Source organism: Vicugna pacos, chromosome 8 (assembly GCF_048564905.1).
Source record: "Vicugna pacos chromosome 8, VicPac4, whole genome shotgun sequence".
NCBI classification, from domain to species: domain Eukaryota; kingdom Metazoa; phylum Chordata; class Mammalia; order Artiodactyla; family Camelidae; genus Vicugna; species Vicugna pacos.
This window is the reverse complement of record NC_132994.1, coordinates 79124227-79144777: the sequence shown is the minus strand read 5'-3', so window position 1 is coordinate 79144777 and position 20551 is coordinate 79124227. Positions and strand designations below refer to the sequence as shown.

The following is a 20551-nucleotide window of genomic DNA, read 5'->3' as shown; positions in this document are numbered from 1 at the left end:
ACTGGAGCCTAAGCTGCTGGGATCTGGCAAGGTTCTGAGTTGTGGTTGCTGGGGTGCCTGCCTCTGAATAATACATTATGCTAAACACTTGTTAGGTTTCCTCTGTACGCTGCATTTTGCAACTATAACCTTAATAATTTAGGTAAGTGGAAATAAATATATCAACCATGACTATAAAGTGCTATGAAAAATTCCATTTATAACAAACTATAAAATACTTAGGAATCAACTTGTATGGAATGTAAAAGTCCTATATGAAAAGAATTATGAAACTTTACTGAAGACTCAAAGGGAAGACCTATGGGGAGACAATTAATGTCTTTCCAATTAATCCATACATTATTGGCATCACTCATGATTGGGAAATGCAAGGCAAGGGCACTCGTGCACCTGGACCACAATCTGGTGTGGAGCTGTCAAAACCTAGAGTGCATACGTACTCTTTAGCACAGCGATTCCTCTTCTAGGGATGTTACTGCAGAAACACTGTACTCATCCACAAATACTCATATAAGGATGTTCCCTGCAGCACTGTTCATAACAGTGAAACACCACAGATAACGTAAGTGACCGTGATTAAGGAAGTGGCTACATACATTAAGGAATATAAGAGATGATGTTACACCATCAGATTCCACGTCGTGGGATTGTTTGTCATGGAGATCTGTGTATGAAAATGACTAAAGAAAGGCTATAGAACCAAACATATGCTTTCCTATTTTTTCCAAAAGTGGTATCAAAAGCACACCCAAAGGAAAGAATCTGCACAGAAGACAGAGATAACCCACCAATCTGGTGCGAACCCAGGGAAACAGGCAAAAGGGAGAGGAAGGAAGAAACTTCCCTTCCTGGTTACACACCTCTGAGTTGTTTGAAAGAATATTTTTACAGTTAAAAAGAAAAACACACACCCAAACAATGGAACCCAAGGACTTACACGTTTACCTGATATTCATGAGAAGAACAAAGACACATACCTCACCAGCCTGTGGACTACCCCAGTGTTCATACTGAAGGCCTTCGGCTCAGAGCTCCTGTTTGCCACGTACCTGCTCGGGAACCTGGGCAGACCCTCAGCTGGGGCCTGCCCGGCCTCACCCACAAAAGAGCAACGAAACAGAACTGCAGGTTCTGTGAGAAATTAAGGCAATGTATCTGGGACACAGGAGGTGCTGCTCAGTATATGGGACATAATAAATACATGTCTTGTGAGCAACTTTAAATTTTCAGGCGGTTCATCCATTTTCATTGCAACAACAATGAAATGTTGATTGAAACAACAAGCAAGCAAGCACACACTGAAACGGCTGCAGGCGTTATATCTAAAATACAACTTTAACAGTATGATCACGTGAATCTTACAAGGTTTCATTTATAACATCAATCTAACACTTTTATAAACAGCATTTATTGTACAGAGTACTCTGAAGGAAGAAAAATATGTACAGCCATTTGTTTGCATTAATACAGTTCTACTCTGTCCTGCAATACTGAAAAGGCGGAATGTGTCTGGCACAAAAATAACCCCGAGGAGTTACAAATTAGAAAACAACACTTTTAAAAAAGATATTTACTTTTCTGGTAGAAATATAAAAACTGTGGTTTATGGGGAAGAAATTAAACAAAATAAAATAGTCCAATCAATTGTTGAGGTGGGTTTAACACTTAAAGTTTTGTCCCTTAAACCAACTTGTCAACAGCAGTAAGTATACAATCTAAGTATAAATAAATGGGCAGCGCTGCCCAGATAGCAGCATAGTACGAGCAACTTACAGCAACGCTTCGGTGTTCTCTGTGCGTCCTGGCATCCCTGCGGGGTACACGGCAGAAGAGCCTCACCTAGTGCCGCAGCCCTCAACGCAGCATCATCCTCACCATGTCGCTGCCCACAACACCACTATTTAAATGTACCAAACTGATTTGTTTTAAGAAAAAACAAGTTGGGGAGGGGGGCAGGAGTACACAACAGGCATTACGTCGTCTTCCTGAAACCCTTTAGAATAGGGTAAATGTTCTCAAACGCTTCATAGATTTCCGCTCTGACTTTAGCACCTATGAAAACAAGTTGGAGTTGAGTCTGAAATGGCATTTTTTGACAAAACAGAACCACAAGCACAATTCTTTCCACACCCACCAAGCCTAAAAGATGCAGGCATTAAAACATTCATGATGGAATTCCTTACCACAGTCCTATTTTTGTTTTTAAAGCAGTGTTTTCTTAAATTGGCTTTTTAAAAAACTACAAAGGCAAGGCCCCAGGTGACTCCTTGTCTGCACCTTGCCCCCTTGACTGGCTTCCTGCAGGTCAGACCGAGCAGGAGAGCAGTGAGAATGGCTGGATCTTATTCTCCCAATTACTGCCTACAACCAAGCTCTTCTGAACCTTCCTTTGTTTTTCTCGCAGTGGTAATACTGATGAATCCCACAGTCTTAGACAAGGGCATTCAACTTAAGATGCCATCTGTCAGGCAATGTAATGCTCACATCCTCCCCACCCCCCACAAAGGCCATGCTTCAGCTGCAGGACCTGCAGCCTGTGGTTGGACTTCCCTGTGCTCACCTCCTCTGTAGGGTCTACCTCCCATCAGAGTTAGGGTGGGAGAAGAGGAAAAAGGAGACAAAGCTTCTCACAAGTCACTAGCCGACTGCCCAACATTGTGACATTATTTCTTAGCACTGAGAAAATGACACTTTTGAAACTTTCAAAACTTCAGACACTACTTCCTGTTACAACTTACCTGTTAATACGACTTTTCCAGAAACAAAAATAAGGAGAACAATTCTCGGTTTGATCATCCTGTAGATTAAACCAGGAAATAACTCCGGCTCATAACTAGAAGGAAAACGGCAAAAACAGTTTAGAAATTAACAGTTGCTCATGCCTTTATTAAAAAAATGAGGACCTGAACAAGGGAAAATACTGAGTAAACGGCAAACTAATCAGGAGGTGAAGCCCAATTCTTCAAGTAGCACCACAGGAGAGAGTACCTGAGGCCAACAAGGCTGACATGTAATTGGCACCTGAAGACCAACTAACTCTATTTCTAATAATCTGGATTTCTAGACATAAGGCTAAGAGCTTTAAAAATGAATTCTTGTTCTCTGACAGTTATCAAGTTTCATTCTGGCCAAGTTTAAGTATATCGACTTATAAGAGCCCAATAATTGTTTCTTTCTAAGATAGTCACACAGTTTACCTTCTAATCATTCACATCTCATCCCTTAAACTGAAATATCCTCTACCTGTTAACTTTGGTCAGGCAATTTAACCAAAGTGATAGAAAAAATACTGGTTGGAGAATGGACCTTTCCCTAACTTTGTTGTCTGATGAAATGCACTATTGGTATGTTTTATTCTACTTGAGTAATCTCATTTTGTTAGTTAGACTGAAAACAGTCAGGATATGTGAGTGTGTTTAGCCTAGTGGAAAATTCAAGACAAGCTTCCCCAAGGAAGAGAAGCTTGGGTGGGTATCTGAAATGCCAGTGGGAGTTTCCCAAGGTGAAAAGTGAAACCAGAGTGTGCCAGGTATAAAAGCAGGTGTGCAAGGGCCCTGGTGCAGGAAGGGCACGAGAAGCCAGGGTGCTGCAGGCAGAGAGGCTGGAGAGGTGGGCAGGCCACCTGCCTCGTAAATCTTCACCAGGAAGAGCAGAGAAAGTCAATGGGAAGAATATTCGTATCAGCTTTACACTTTGCTAGTTGATTTGACATAGTCTTGACTAGAACAGAAGACTCAAACAACTGGGGGAAAAAGTGATACCAGAAGCTGTGGATTTAATTCATGCATTTAAGATGTATTTATTGAGCAACAGAATGATGAAAATTACAGAAGGAGAATCAACTCACCCCAGTAAAGGGGGGTTTTGGGCGTCATCAGGTGAAATGGGAAGTAGGAGGCTGGTAAGAATAGTAGGTATTACCAAAGATGCCAGGAAGAAGCGTCCATAATAAATGCACCTATAAGTGTATCATTTGTTCTTAGACACTAATTACTTTGCATGTGTTTTATCATGAGCAGTGTTTAAGTAGATTATAAATTACTTCCTGCCAAAAGCAATCACAATCCATTTCAGACTTACCTACTGAACTGTTGGTGGGTGAGCACAAGGCCTTCTAACCTAATAGGGAATTTGACATCACAGCTCCCCACCATGTTCTGAATCTTGAAGTCTAAGAACTTAGCTGGAAAACCCAACTTCTGGACAACTCTGGCATATTTTCTTGCTGCTAGTCTGGACTGTTCTTCACTAGGGAAAGAACAAGTAAGATACGCATACTCAAAGGCAGCTAAAATAATTTTTAGGCGAATAACTTAATAAAAAGTCCAAATTAGGAAAGTTATTTAAAATAAGTGTCAACTAGTCACCCCCTTCCAGTAAAGATCAATAAACATTAACAGTTTTATTTATAAAGTATTCCCATGTCCTTGATTAAAATGAAACTTTTCAGTTCACCACATCATCGCTGAGCCCGAGATGTCACAGACGTGAAGCACAGCATCACCACCACCATCAATACTGTTGTATTTCAGCCCACAAACTTCTACTGAGATGAAAGCTCACTACTTTAACAGGAAAATACTGATGAGATTTATGCTTGAAGAATGCACACACTAATTTCTCTTTTATGCCAAGTCTTCCTTTATCCACTCCTATAACCCATCTGTTGGATAAAACCATGACTGAGCAGTGGCTTAGCAAGACAGGGCTTATGTAACAAAAGCAGGATGAAAGCGACAGTGACTTCACCAACAGGAGGCCCTCAAGTACAGGGTCAGGAGTGACAAAAGTCAAGTGCACATACATGCTGAACTGTATGAGAAAAAGATGGTAGTAACACACATCCTGAACTCATGCCCGATTTTAAGAAAATGAAATCACTACTGTCTCAAGTGATGAGAATCAACCATTTTAACAAGAAAGCAGTAATAACAGTTTATTAAAGTATTAGCCTAACACCTAAAAACCACGAGACACAGCCATTTCTTTCATAACATACATACAGACCAGGACGGTGAACTCCGCTGAACCCACCTCTTGGCTCCCGTGCACACCATCTTCCCAGAACTGAATATCAGCGCCGTGGTCCGGGGCTCTCGTATTCTCATGATTACAGCAGCAAACCGCTGAAACAGTCAGAGACAGCCTTAATGAGGCCATGCCAGCCTGCTGACTTCCCGTAGGAGAACTAGACACGGACAGAGAGCACCAGGTAGGAAGGAAGACCTGGGACTCGCACAGTTATCAAGACTTCTGACTGCTTCTACACAGGACTCCCTCACACCGCCACGTGGCACGTGTGCATTCGCACAGGGAGCACACAAGTGAACTGACTACTGAGGCAGCGAGACCGAGATCTGTGTATTCCGCCACATGTCCCAACAAGTGGAGCAAAGTGGTATTTGCAAAAAATTTCTCCTTTAGGTTTTTGTTTCATTAATGACTTTTTAGGCAAATCAACCAATAAACCTTTCCCACCTCCAGAAGGAATGAACAAATCAGATTGCAAACACATCAACGCATAGTGAAGTGACCTGCTTTCAACAGGCCTTTAGCAATAGTATTAATCTATTGGCATTTATATAAATGCAATGGCCTCAGCTCTAGGTTATATGATATAAAGCAAAAAATTACTTTCAAATAACTCTAAAATTTTAATATTTGATATTTAATTACATATGAGAAGAGCATATAATATTTCTAACCATGATGACTCTGACAAAATAGATTGCTGTAACAATTTGTTTAAAAAATGCTTTTTGTGATAAAATTCAACATCTAGTAATGATACAAATGCTCAATAAAGTTGGCATAGAGGGAAAAACAACTGCTACATGTCTTCCCTCCGATTTTACCACCACGTAAAAATGCTACCATGACATTCTAGTTTATACAAGTCCCAGGAAATGCCTAATTATTTTGCGTTTCCTAAACTCCCTCTATCAGTTTGATTGGTTGGATAACTGATATTTCATTAGAGACTATAAAACTGTAAAATTATATATTCAACTTAATAAAATTATGATAGATAAAAGATTAATTTTTATAATGCTACACTCATATGGACTTGCCATGGTGGTTAAATGGTGACTTCCAGACCTTAGTTACCTTGGAATTTTAGACAAACACTTAAATAAAATTTAATATTTAGGTAATTTCTTAACAAAAAGGTAAAACCATTTGCCAACAGATTTTATTTGCCATTTACTCTCATGTTCACATTACATAATGACCACTCTATTAATTGGTGAAAGGATTATGCCACTGTAAACAACTATAAAAGGAACTTGAATGTACACTGAAGGATGGAGAGCTAGGTATTTCTTGGTTATCTGCCTTCTAGTTTTCCTTGTGTTTGGAGGAAACTATTGGACTGTTTTGGCTAAAGGTAATAACTAATATGAATGGTTGACATTATACCAGGTACAAAAATTAATACAAAATATTTCCTTATTAAGGAAACTGCTTATTAATATCATGAATTCACCATGATGTACGCTTACAATATACTGATACTATATTTTAAAGTCAAAGGTAAAATGCTTAAATAATGAAAAATTTCAATAGTTCTGACAAGTCTTTCTTAAATTCTCACTCTAAATTCAAAATAATAGAACTGTTTTTATACCAAATCTTTGTGGTTTCCTAAATGGCCACTGAGTAACCATGAAAGTTTATTCTCTCACTGTAAAAAAGAAGGGATTCTAAAATAATTAGGAATATTTGATGTTCTCTATATTTTAATTACTTCACCAAGCTGACCAAAAAGTCTCAAAAGCTAAATGAGCCATTTTCTTTCTTAGCCATTTATTAGAGCAACTCTAACTTTGGGTATTTATACCTAGGCTAAGTCTTTCTAACTTGCACATAAAAGACAAGGTTATGTTTTAGAGTTTTAGAAACTCATTTTCATTTTCCTCTCTCTACCTGTATCTTTTGTCTGTTTACCATGTAACTATTAAATCCTACTCCAGTCTCATCTTTACTTCCTTTCTTTAAGAAAAAGTAAACAAAGATCTCTTGATTACCAAAATGAATCTAAACCTGCCTCATTCTCACTGATATTTTGCTCCAACGATGAACCCTAATGGTCAGTAAATAATGCTGCATCTATTTGAAATGATCAAGGTGTACTTTTATGTTGATACAGTATAACTTCTAACTAGAGCTATAAAACATTCTGTTACCAACAGCTCATCCTACTAAGACAGCCATCTTATTAGCGGTTCATGAGTAAATATTACTAGTTGATACACGTTTGGGTTTCTGTCATTATGAAAATAAAAGAATTTTCTTTCTTCTTTGGTTATTTCCAATTAAAACATTAAATAAATTAATGATCCACTAGAGGAAATCAAACATTTGAAGGAAATGTCAATTTTAAGAGTACAGCCCATTCTAAGGAAAGTGGCTCCTCTAACTCATGTAGACAGCAGCTCCTTACTAGGTTTAGCCACCTCTAACACCACAAAGATAAACTTTTTTTCAGACCGAGTAGGTAGCAGAAACTTAGTCATCATCTTTTCTCTTCACTTTATTTAAATATCGCAAAGTGGCTCGGTCACTCTAAGTCATCTTCAAATACTAATACGTATGCAAGTGCACACAGTTACAACAAAAAGCAACCACCACCAAACAAAAAAAAAAAAAGACAGAGACAAATACATACATTGACTCAAACTTTACAGAAATACTGGTGGGGATACTTCACTTGAGAAGGTTAAGGGGCTTCATGTCTTCAGTTATTACAAGGCAGAGAAACTGAAATGGGTGGCAGGGTTCTGGGCTCCACTTAGCTTTCATTCAGCGCCCAAATCAAAGAGCTTAGATATGCCTAATAATAGTATGTAAGTTGTTTTTCTGTTGATTGAAACTTCATTTTGTTAAAAGGCCAAGTTTCCAAAAATAGTTTTATTTTCCTTGGCCTAAAGTTTTAGCATCGATGAACTCCAAATCCTACAAATTCTTACCCTACGAAACTCTTCCTGAAAAACCTATAAGGATTGGCCTGGCTCCCCTCAATAGCCCCCACCTTCTTATATACTGACCTCGTCTAGTACCATCCAACCAATGTTCTGTACACTGTCATATGCCCAACTGGGTAAGCTACATTTTCAAAGCAATCACCACCCACATGTCTGGACATGATATACAGGCAGCAGACAGTAAGATGGCAAAGACACCAATGGAGGTGAGCCTTCAAACTGCCTAGAAGGAAGCACTTGAGACTCTCCTAACTAAAGTACTGTTTTCAGGCATCCATACAGATGCATGGATACCTTCCCCAGTTGGCATGTACTTAGAATCCAACTGGATAGATCCTGCCTGAAGACTGACCCCAAATCTACTAAAAGGTGATGACCCCTGAAAATACATCTTCCTTCCAAGACCTCTAAACCAAGACCCAGGACAGGACAAAGGACTTAAGTTTTATTATTTACTGCCTCTTCTTTCTCTCCCTTCTTTTCCTTAGTATTAATCCTTTCTTGCCGTTTGCTCAACCAATAATTTTATCTGGCTTTTCCAAGCATTCGAAACAAAAACCTCAGGTACTACATCTTATTAAGATGCCAAATGAAAAAAAAAAAAAGATGCCAAGAGTCACTTATCAAAAGAGGTACAAGAACATGATTTCACTGTTTGTACTAGATTTGTGTCCTAGATTAGACTTCTTGAACTAAAACACGTGACCCGAATTGTGGCTCAAGGAACAAATGAAACAACTCACCCAATGAACTCTCATAAATCCACTGGCTAAACCAGAGCCAGAACATAGAACCGTTCTCACGATGCACTGGCCAGCCAAGTGGTGCCTGTACAACCACTAATACATCTTTTAACACTTGGTAAATATTTTGGGGGTGGGGGGAGGGGAAGGAGAGCAGAACAATTTATCACTCAATTAAGAGAAAATACTTTGTTCCTAAAATTGATCAAGCCGATCCTTATGAGTTAATTCTTCTGGTGAGGCATAAGCAAATGAAAATCTGGGCATGAAGTGAGTTCCACATACTTCTTATAACACTTAAGATTATTATATTCGTTTGCCCTTCTCCGTGATCCAGTATCTGGGCACTCAGGTGCTGATACATGGTATTGTTTCAAGATGACTTTAAAGTAAACAGCATTTCTTTGAGTTACTTGCTGATAGGTGCTCGCACTTGGAGGGAGCTGTTCTCTGCAAGGCCCTTCAACCCCATCATCTTCCAGACTCAGATGCCTGGCTTCTGCCCAGCCCTCTAAAAAGGTCCACTCATTTCTGAATGCAAACATTTACTAGTTTTTTAAAAACAGCTTTTCTACTAGTGCAGGGACTAAAGCCTTAATATGCATTAGGCTGCTATCTTAAAGGTAGAAAACTTATAGTTATTTTCCCCTAATCTTTTTATTATAAAAAAATGCGACAGTTAAAGGTAGAAAAAATATTATAATATTCCTTGTACTTATCATCCAACTTTAATAATTATTAACTCGTGGCTGATCTTGTTTCATCCATGTGCCCCCCTCCCAAGTACTCCAACTGGGTTGTTCTGAAGTAAAATCCAGGTAGCATGGCGTTCTATTCTACATAGTTTTCAACACATAAGTAGGCTCATGCTATGCATTGTCCTCTAACTCCACATGGCCCCCATCACACGGGATATAAAACTGCATCTTGCAGAAGGCTGCATTCCCAGAGTCTCTCACTCAGCAGCTACTCAACAAAAATGATACACATTTTGCTTTAGATTCTTGTTTTGCTGGTGACAAACTTAAACACGACACATTCTTTTTGATGGAGAGACCTTTAGAAGAAAAACCTTGTATTATTTTAGTTTGAATACATTAAATTTGCTCTGACCTTCGGATTGTATTCAGCATTTCGGGCACGAAGTGCAATGGTCTTTAGGTCAAGTTTACAACCAAGATTCACTGTGGATACGATATTTCTGCAAGAAATGTGAAAAGAAAACATTATTTCTTTAACTATCAGTATTAGATGATTACCTAGAAATTGGATTCTTTCACTAGAACTAATTTAAACTAATTTAATTTTTTAAATTAAAACTTCAAAAAATGCTGACATCTATTAAATGTTTAACAAGTACCACACACCATAGCGAACATTTTACATAGATTATCCCACTTAACACTTACAGTGCACTATGAAGTAATAACTATTAACTTCTGATGAAGAAGCTGAAGCTTAAAAGGCGGTGGGGGTGGGTGGGGCGAGGTGTTGTGTAACTTGCTCCGAATACACGTGGTCCCTAAGTGGTAGGCAGAGCTGGGATTTGAGTCTGCCTATCTCCAGAGCCAAGCAAGCCTAACCTTTCTCCTCTACTGACTCAGCTCACCTATGAGCTCTGAAACAGTGCCACCACCACTCCCCCTAATCCTCAAAATTACTTCTTTTAAATAAAGTACGCAGGTGCGATTTTCTCACTTCTCTCAAAGTAAGTATCTTTTGAAACAAGAATTCAATTATGTTTGACAAAGGAAGAAAACCTGCTTTTTCTTCTGATTAACCTTCAGTAAATCAAGGAAAAAAAGACATCGCCGTTTATTATCTGGGTCCATGAACCCCTTTCATTTTTCAGTATTCTTATATAATTTTATGAATAATTTATAAATAAGTTGTACCATCACTGTCCTGTGAATACTGACCCCAGATTGCAAATATATCTCCATCCAGCTAGCTCATGGCTATCTCTGGTTTTCTTACACTGTCAAATGCAATACCTTTGAAAACTTAATGATTCACAACTTGGTGAAAAGAGGTTGGGTGTCTTCTTTAATACACAACTGTAATGCCAATTAGGATGATCAATTCAGTGTTTTCATTTCTACACCATCTATTTCCTTCCAGTCAATTTTATAGACACAAATTCATAGTATACTCTCTTATAATCTTTCTTATTTCTTATTTCGGTAGTAACAGTCCCACTTTCACTTGATTTCAGTAATTTGAGTCTTCACTTTTTCTGTTGATCCAGTAACTAAAAGTTTGTTGATTTTTTCCAGAGAACTTTTTGTTTCGTTGATTTAATCAACCATTTTTCTTTTCTGTTTCATTTCTCTGCTCTAATCTTCATTATTCCCTTCCTTCTGCTAGCTTTCGGTTTAGTTTGTTCTTTTTCTAGTTCCCTAAGTTGTAATGTTAAGTTATTGGTTTGAAATATTTCTTTTTTAATGTGAACATTTTTAGTTATAAATTTCACCCTTAGCACCGCATTCACTGCATCCTGTATGTTCTGGCATGTTATATTTTCATTTTCATTTGTCTCTAAGTTATTTTCTAACTGCTCTTGTGACCTTTGATCCACTGACTCTTTAAAAGTATGTTATTTAATTTCCACAATTTTACAAATTTTCTGGGACACTTTGTGAAATACCAGAAATATAAGGTGCTGGTAAGAAACAAACGCCGCATCTGAACTGGTTACATTTTTATGATTTAAACCAGAGGTACAGACTTAAATGCTCATGGGAGCCAGATAAGTGTGCAAGGCAATAGAGTATGGTATTTATAAAGATAAACTAACAAGTGCTTATCTTTCTAAATCATTAAGAGCAAAATTATTTTGTTTTTCAAACTGTGTCAGATCAAACACCCAAGGCAAGATTTAGGTCCCTGGGTAACAGTCAGGTTCCATGATTAAACATTACTTAGTTCTAAAACTGATTAGAAATGGCTTATAAGAAAACTGGGTAATGCAGCTGTTGCAAATACTCCTTCCATTTGGCCATAAGGTTCCTAAAGGCAAAAGCTACATACTTCTCATTGACAGAGATATGAGAGTATCTGCCTGTTTTTCAGGAAGGACAAATTCTATCCCCCCACTTCCCACCCCCAATTCTGTTACATACAGCACCCACTGCAACTAGGCAGAAAAATCCAGTTAGGGAAGAAAAGCCATCCCCAGCTTGTGGGAAGGATTTACATGCAGTGCTTATAATAACCAACGGAGAAAGACAAGGACCACTATGAGAGATAAATTCTGTGACTAAGTAATTAATCTTTCCAAAGACTTAAAATATCACAAGGGAAGGAGGCTACATAGGCCTGATTTGGTAAGCCAACTACAGAGAAACGCCTATAATAACAACAATGAAATCCAAGTTGGACTTCATTGGCCCAAGTGTATAAGCACAAGCTACTAAATTTCTGAAGATGTTATGCGAGCCTTTTACTAAGGGCACTGACTCACTAAGACAGCTCTGCTTCCCTTTCCAAGTGAGACACATGATCACCATTAGTGACACACAGTGAGATAAACCAATCCATCTGAAAACAAAGACAGCGGTGCAGCTCCAGGGACATGTGCAGGGCAGGGGAAAAGGACACCACCCAAGTACTCACTGCAGCTGTGGCACGATCCCAGAGCTCTCCGAGGCTGGCGTGGCGGGGGTGATGGGGGTCATGGGCGTCATAGGGGAGGGATACAGGGGCGTGGTGCCCGGCAAGGGTGCCGTCGTAAGAGTCTGTGAGTGGAAGAGCTGTGGGGTCTGGCCAGAGGCCCCCTGCGCTGCCTGCTGGGATGGCGACTGCTGGACGGTGGCCACCGCCTGCTGCTGCTGCTGCTGCTGCTGCTGCTGCTGCTGCTGCTGCTGCTGCTGCTGCCGCTGCTGCTCCTCCAAGATGGACAGGCTGTTGGTGTTCTGAATAGGCTGCGGAGTCAGTCCTGTGCCATAAGGCATCATTGGACTAAAGATAGGAATCCCAGGAGTCATAGCACCCTGTGGAAAGTCAGGAGAGAAAAGGGTTAGGCTGACTGGGGCTGAGCGTTTGCAGGACCTCCCTCGTAGATGAGCAGGTGAGATGCATAGACAGGCGCCGTCCGAGCATAAACGGGGTTACTGAGCATGAAGAGGGAGGGACTTGCTGCTTTTAAACACACCAGTAATATAGCAGGTAAGAGCTCAGGATCTGGAAGTAGACCTGAAATCCAACTCTGGATTATACTTATAACATGAGAACCTGAGGAAGCTGCTTAACCCTTCAGACGTATCCAGAGGACAACAATGCGCAAAGACCTCTAGAGAGAATAAAGGACATAACTGGAGTGACCACACACCATCTGAACTAGTATCCACTTCACTCTCAAAGCCTCTGTCCCAGCGTCGATGATAAAGTGTATGGTTACCCCAGAACCAGCCAATTAAAGCGTTTAACATGACGGCGGTACAGAGAAAATGCTGACAAGTGCTAGAACACTACTGAATAAAAAACATCAGAACACTGCTCAAAAAGGTCGGTCGTTTGCTCTCCCACAGTGCACATCAATAAAACCCAATGCGTCTATCAGAATGCTATCCATTCACTTTTCTACACTGTTTCTGAATTTTTCCAGACATTATTACATTTATTAATTCATCTGAGTCTCACAGCAGCCCTTTAGAAAAGGCAAAATGGATGCTGTTCTTCCCACATTAAGGAGAAGAAAACTGACACCAACAGAAGTTAAGGGTTTTGCCCAAGGCCACAGATGTCAGAGGTGAGACAGGACCACAGCCAAGCTCCCCTGAGCCCCAGTGCCAAGCCTTCCCACAACACCAGAACTCATGCAGCCCATGGAGCCTGCAGAGCTTGTGACAGGCTGTCTGAACCTCTTAAAATTTACCCAGCGTTTCTACAGAGAAATCCATAGTTTTCACTATATTCTCAAATGGGTGTAAAACTCCAAAAGAGAGCCACAGTCCTTTCTGACTTCCACCACTTTATTTAGAAGAAAATATAAACTAAAAATGTCTAAGATATTTCTGTTAAATTGTTTCACCAACATATTGGCAGAAAAAAAACAAAAGGACCAAATTTATACAATAGTCCTAACAGTACAGGAATTATTCTATTGCATTTATTACTTATTTCTATAAAAATACTGCTAGAAAAAAAAATCAGCTTACACTAACCTAAAAGGGCTAACACTAAAGTTTTGGAAAGTCTGCATTTCTTTATGTCATATATAAAAGTGGACCACAGACATACAAAAGCTAAAACTATTAGAAGAAAATCCTTAAGGTTTTGGGTAGGCAAAGACTTTTTAGACAGGATACAAATGCATTAACCATAAAGTAAACCTGACAAATAAACTTCAGAAAAATTAATAATTCCTACTCTTTGAAAGATACCATTAAGAAAATTAAAAATTAAGCCACAGATTAGTAGAAAACATCTAGCATACAGTATGTCAGAGAAAGAACAATCAAGGTATATATAAAATAGTTAAATAAGTTTATACTGTTTAGCACAGGGAACTATATTCAATATCTTGTAGTAACTTACGGTGAAAAAGAATATGAAAACGAGTATGTGTATATTCATGTATGACTGAAGCATTGTGCTATGCACCAGAAACTGACACAACATTGTAAACTGACTATACTTCAATTAAAAAAAGTAAAAGAGAAAAAAGAAAAATACTCTGCAGAACTTATTATTAAAAAAATTTTGGCATCTTGTATGTCCTTTCTACACCCTCTTCTCCCAAAGCAATAAATCCATGATTTTCTCTAAGAAACAAAAAAATCAATAAAAGATGAACAAACAGACCAATAAAGAATGGGCAAAAGATGTGAAGGTCATTTTTTCAAATGAAGATACATAAATGGCTAATAAGCACTTGACAAGATGCTCAAGATCATAAGTCAACAGGAAAATGCAAATTAAAACCACAAAGAAATACTCCTAGGCAACCACTAGAATGAATGGCTAATATAAAAAAAAACCCCAAGTGTTGGTGAGGATGTGGAGCAACTAGAACTTTCACTTCACTTTCTTTACACTGCTAGTGCAACTTTAGGATATGCCTGGCACTTTCTTATAACATTAAACATACACTCGCATACTGACTTAGCAATCCCACTCATACTTATCCAAGAGAAATAAAAACATAGTAGACATGAACACTGTACACAAATACACAGCACCTTTATTCATAATGGCCCCAACCAGGAGACACCCCTAATGTAGAATGGACAAGCTGTGGTACATCCAAACAACAGAGTGCTACTTGGCAATACAAAGGAATTTGCTGATATACAAATATGACGTTAGGAAAAGAAGACAGACACACAAACATCATATACTGCCATGATTCTACTTGCATGCTGATCTAGACAAGGCAAAGCCTTCTCTAACTCTGGAAAGCAGGTAAGTAGTTGCATGAGGCTAGGGGCGTGACAGCACAGGGGCAGGAGAGGATTTTTAGGGTAAATGAAATATTCCATAACTGACACAGGTATACACAATTATCAAAACATACACTTAAAATGAGTGTTCTTATTTAAGCATGTAAATTATATCCCAACAGAAGTTATTTAAAAAATTTAAAAACAGACATGTTATCTGGAACTTTAAACATAAAAAGGAAAAGATAAAAACAGAAAATAATTTGGCTAGAGTTACTCTCAAAATCAAACACCCTATAATCACTTGGACCACTTTCATAAGTGTTTATCAAAAGATTAGGTTTCATAGACAAATACACATTTTAGCTTTTACATAAACTCCCCCAGTTAAACACTACTGTACCTATTCAAAGCCTAACAGAACTTCTCAACAAAATAAGGGAGGCTTAAAGAAAATCCAAACCCATTTTCAACCAAGAGATTGTTCAGTTCCCTTCCTTCCCTTTTACACAGTGTCTAACAACTCAGGCTCTGCCCTGCCTGCACCCCACCTCCAGCTGCATACCTGAGGGGAGGCCAAGCCCTGAGCATAAGGTGGGAGGCTGTTGTTCTGATCCATGGTGTTCACTTTCCTCTTGGCAAATCCAAAACTTCTGGACTGGAAACCACCTCAGCATTCAGTCTTTTCCTAGAGCACACCAGCACACTCTTCTCAGCGACGTCCTCACCTCTCTGGGTGATCTTCATGCACACCAAGAAACAGCAACGCTGCTTTGAAAAGAGTCTGAGGTTTAATGCAACAACACAGGTAAGCTGTACAGTCTTATAAGCCAGTGTCATGGTTATACAAAAAACGAACAATGAAGCCATTTTGAAACGCATTTCTTTTTTACCTCATAAAGCTGAAATCTTACTCCTTTATGTTTCCAGTGACTTCGTGCAAAATTGCTAACAGAACAAAAATTGTTTTGTTATGTGTTTAAATATTCTTATAATGTTAAAATTAAGGTACATAATAAGCATTAAAAACTTTTGGGAAAAACACCCAGGGAAAATGAATTACTATAGGAACTGTCGTATCTGAGTAGAAATATACATTAAGCACTGTGCACACAATGCTATTAGGCTAAGTTCAACTTTTTAAATTTTCCGTTCAGCTTTATATCCTCCACAATGTCTTGGGCATTAAGTTTAATAAATACTGAATTGGATCCAATACATTTCAGTGTGATCATTTATTGAGCTACTACTTGTAATGAAACACTGGAATAGAAGCTAGACATCCATAAAAAATAAAACATCATGTTTTTATATATGTAGTAACTCTACCTCTTCAGCACACATAAATACAAACTGTGCCCACATCTGGTTTTTCTTAAGTTATCACTTTACTGGCTACACATTTAAAATTCCTTTTAGACAAAAGAACTAAGTGACTGCTGAGAGACCTTTTGCTCAGCTTACTTCAGACAGACCCTTAACATGCTCAGGGATGCTGTGAGGACGGACTGACTGATTAACACACCAAGAACAACATCTGGTTACCAGACAGGAGGCACAGGATAAAGGTTAGCTGTTATCATTAGCTTTTAGTGTAAACATTATCATCTAATAGATATTCTCACACAGAACTTAGAAGTCTCAAAGTTACAAGTTGCATGTCAAAGAGACACATGCACCTCAAGCTTGTACTGGTATAAAGTAAGAACTCAGACTGTTTGGATGAATGAAAGAATCTCACAGTGACTTTGAAAGGACAAAGAACCCTAAAAACTATGTATCTTACATACTCATCAATGAAAAACATCAAAAAAAAAAAAAAAGAGAAAAGTCAGCTTCAGAAAACGTCAGAGATATAAGAAAATTACACTCTTTGACAGTTATCCTATTCTAACAATAGAGGTGCTGCAAATATAAAAATGAAGAGGATATAGCCCCTGGCATCAAAAAGTTCAATTTGAAGGATATGCTAATATTCACTGCAAAACTTCAGTGCTAGAATAGCACATACGCACTATGCTAAGCCCCTAGAGTGCAGAAATCAGCATGCATGCCTTTGCAATCCCTGTACTTAGTACAGTGCCTGGCATATAGTAGGTGGTCCTGAATGAATGCATACACACTACAGAAAAAGAAGACAATATAACTGCCAAGTGTTCTGAAGAGTGTATTCACAAAGTAAGGACCATTTGACTTGGGTCTAGCAAACTCAGTAGGAATTTACAAATCAGCACTTCAGGCAGAAGAAAGATCAAGTACAAAGAGACAGAGATTGAGAGAGCATGCAGTATGCAAGCAACAAACTCAGCAGGACTGCATGGAGTGTCCCTGCAGTGGATGATATGGCAAGTAAAGTGGGGCCACACTATCAGGAGTCTAAGTCATTATTACATAAGCAATAAGCACAGTGACAAGGCTTTGAAGTGTACCAGGAGTAGATGTACTTTGGCAAGAGTGTGGATGGATTTCCAAGAGATAAAACTGGAGGCTGGCAGTTCCGTTTAAGAGTCGCTGCTAGAGTTGAGGCAAGAGTTAATAAGGGCAGGATTTAAACTGCTCATATACATGACTACAGATTCATCCCGAAAGTGGTGGCTCCAGACCTGCTTTTGCAAACTAAGTCTACAGAAGAAATCTGAGGAACCAGCTGGAGACCAAATGTTACCAAAGTTTAGAGCTCACCTCTCAGTACTGGTGATGGCACTGACCAACTTTCCTCACCTGTGTCATTAAAACTGCACAGCTATTACTGCACTAACTTATCCTTAGAGAAGAGAGCTGTTTGCAGAATGTCCCCATCTTTTGGTACTTGAAGCACCAAACTCGATACTTTCGGAGACAATTACTGATAAGGGACTAGAATCAATTAACTCTGCACAGCCTCCTACTGTCTGCATAACTCAGTCAAGGATAGTCTTTTCAGAGAAGCCTATCTAGAGCTTTCAATGAGAAAACCACACTGTCCAGGGCCTAGACAGGGAGGCCTTGTAAATAAAGTGGTGTGTAGGTGGGGTTCTTTTTCCTCATCTCACTTCTTATTTTAAGCAGCACAATCTGCAACTTTCAAAATGAACGTTGTTCTTATGAACTCTGTATTGCTGACATTCATAAAGCAGAATGCAAACTCTTGATTCATTATTATATAAACAACCTTCGAGTAAGTCTACATATTGTTTAAATTTCCTCTACAGAAATTGAATGAATTAAAGTCAACATCTATACATCGTTGTCTTTCTCACCGTCACAGGCATGTATACTAAAGTGGTGCATACTTGTATCCTACACTCTATCGTGCCTGAAGTCTCCTGCCTCTGAAAAACGTTAAAAGGTCTCAAGAGCAACTTTATCATAAAACCACCCCTGCTGGCTGCAAAACAAGTGGACACAGGCCAGGGTGAATCTGCCTTCCAATATCGAAAAGAAGAAACGGATGGCAGGACATAAAGACTCCGGGTCTAGGAAACGCGAGGCTGTCCTCTACCAGGCCCCTCCCGGCACCCCGCACCCCACACTAGTATAACTGGAAGCCTCTTTCGAACCACGGCACAGGAGCGCACGGGCGGGATCGGCGGCCGGTACAGGCCAGAGCTGCGGCAGCACGAGCCGGAGGAACGCTCCCCGCGCGGCCTCCCGTCCACTCCGCCCCTCCTCCCGCCGCCGCCCCAGGGCCTCTCTACAGTGGTTGCTTCTGCACGAATCCTCAGAGAAGAAAGGAGCTAAAAAGGTTTTACCTGGAGTCACTACTGAGACCGCTACCGGCCCGCGAAAACGAAGTGAAGCAGCAAGCGGCCCAGACGCCCGCCACGGCGACCCTTCCCGACCCTACAGAACTCCCGGCGCGCGTTGATAATGTCACTTCCGCCAGTTCCGCCCTCGGCTTCCACAGGTAGCTCAAGCTGGAGCGGCGGCCATGGGAAGTGCGGGTATGCGTCACTTCCTGTGTTTCCTTGGGAACTCGGCTTATGGGAAACAAGGGGCGGGGCGGAGTTCTTCAGGCTTCCTGGTGAGGCCACCCAGCCAGAGCATTTTGTGATTGGTCGTTGCTAGACGTAGGCAAGATAATGATTTTTAAATGTTGACTGTTTAAATTGACTAGCAGTGTGACATTTAGCAAGCTACCAGACCTCTCCGCCTCAGTTTCTTCGTCTGTAGGATGGAGTAATAATAGCACTTGTCCTCTAAGGACATTGTGAGATGAATTAAGGAAATGCACGAACAGTGCTTGACACATGGTAAGCACTCAGTGCATGTTAGCTTTTCTCAAACGTGTAGAATGGTAAGAAAAACAAAAACAGCCTTGTTTACAGATTTGATTGTATTTTAATTCTGCTGCTACCATCTTATGCAGTCTTTTCACATTTGTCACAAAGAGATTATAAGTAGTTGGACTTCAGAGTACCTCTCCTATGGTTCATTTAGGCACAATCACATGTTGTAATGCTTGTTAATTTACTTCCTTGGTATTTCATATAGTCAATGAGGTGGTGAGTTCCTTAAGGATAGGAAATATTTTATACATTTTTTGGTATCCAGTACAGTACCTGAATAAGTACAATACTTCTCTGTTCATAACCATCAAAGAAAATCCTTTGTTTTATCCTTTGTTTGTTTACAGTAAAATATGGGGAAAGTTTTAATTTAAAAAGTACTTTTCAAAAATCTTTTCTGCTTCCAGGATTGCATGTATATATCAGGTAGGCCATCCTATATTAGCCAATAGCTTGCTTGGTTTTTTAAAATAACATTTTAAAACTGTAAAATATATTCATATAAAGAAGTACCTAAACACATGTATAGATTAACAGATAGTATTAAATCAGGTGAAGAAACCCAGTATTGCCAGCACTGGAACCCCCAATCCATGCCCAGCCAAACAGGCCCTTCCTGCTGTGTAATCCTAAAGTATCAAGTACGTATTCTTTCGCTCAACGTTATAATCCATGTTAACGTGCCTCCCCTCTAGCTGAAGTGGGTTCATTTTCTTTGCTGTGACATACTCCTCTGTTGCTTTATCCATTCTGCTCTTACGGACATTTGGCTCATTTCCAATTTGGGGCCATCAGGAACAATGCTTTATGAACATTCTTGCACATGTGTTTCTGCCAGGGTACATACCTCGACGTGGAACTGCTGGGTCATAAAGTGTGAATTTTCAACCATGCCAAGTGACGCTAATCCGTCTTGGAAATGTGGCTGTATCAATCTCCATTCCAATAGAGTATTCCAGTTTCCGTTGCTCCATAGTTTTGCCAATTTCCTTGTAAGGTCAGACTTTAAAATTCTTGTTCATCAGGAGTGATTTCGAATGTTCTGAGGGGAGAGAAAGTCTTTACCTGTCAGCTCCCTCGGAAGAGCGGGCGCCGGTTACCGACAGGTAGGCGAGGGCGCTGGCCTCCAGGAGCCGCGACGTGGGCGAGATAGAGCGGCCGGAGGCAGTCTG

General features: G+C 39.7%; 1 protein-coding gene across 6 annotated transcripts; it reads right to left on the bottom strand.

Annotated features, from left to right (window-relative positions):
• Positions 1 to 1386: 1386 nt before the first annotated feature.
• On the bottom strand, positions 1387 to 20510 carry TBP (TATA-box binding protein). Of its 6 annotated transcripts, XM_072966266.1 has the most exons (9): positions 18384 to 18721; positions 16005 to 16059; positions 15677 to 15895; positions 12344 to 12720; positions 9842 to 9929; positions 5035 to 5126; positions 4081 to 4248; positions 2739 to 2833; positions 1387 to 2052 (listed from the first exon to the last, which is right to left on the bottom strand). In XM_072966266.1, exons 3-9 carry the CDS (start codon positions 15728 to 15730, stop codon positions 1973 to 1975), a joined length of 954 nt encoding a protein of 317 aa, XP_072822367.1. In that variant the 5' UTR covers positions 15731 to 15895; positions 16005 to 16059; positions 18384 to 18721; the 3' UTR covers positions 1387 to 1972. The 6 variants fall into 6 exon arrangements, with proteins under 6 accessions (XP_072822367.1, XP_072822369.1, XP_072822368.1 ...); XM_072966268.1 differs by lacking the exons at positions 16005 to 16059; positions 18384 to 18721 and adding an exon at positions 20227 to 20510 and having other exon boundaries at positions 15677 to 15882; XM_072966267.1 differs by lacking the exons at positions 16005 to 16059; positions 18384 to 18721 and adding an exon at positions 20227 to 20510 and having other exon boundaries at positions 15677 to 15879.
• Between the last annotated feature and the right edge of the window lie 41 nt (positions 20511 to 20551).

What these genes read in the sequence shown, in the direction of transcription:
- TBP (XM_072966268.1), bottom strand. Translation starts at nt 15,730, where the DNA reads ATGGATCAGAACAACAGCCTCCCACCTTATGCTCAGGGCTTGGCCTCC. An exon ending in AGGGCTTGGCCTCCCCTCAG is followed by an intron (nt 12,721 to 15,676) that starts GTATGCAGCTGG and finishes GACTTTCCACAG; the next exon opens with GGTGCTATGACTCCTGGGAT. An exon ending in ATGCTGAATACAATCCGAAG is followed by an intron (nt 5,127 to 9,841) that starts GTCAGAGCAAAT and finishes TGACTGTTTCAG; the next exon opens with CGGTTTGCTGCTGTAATCAT.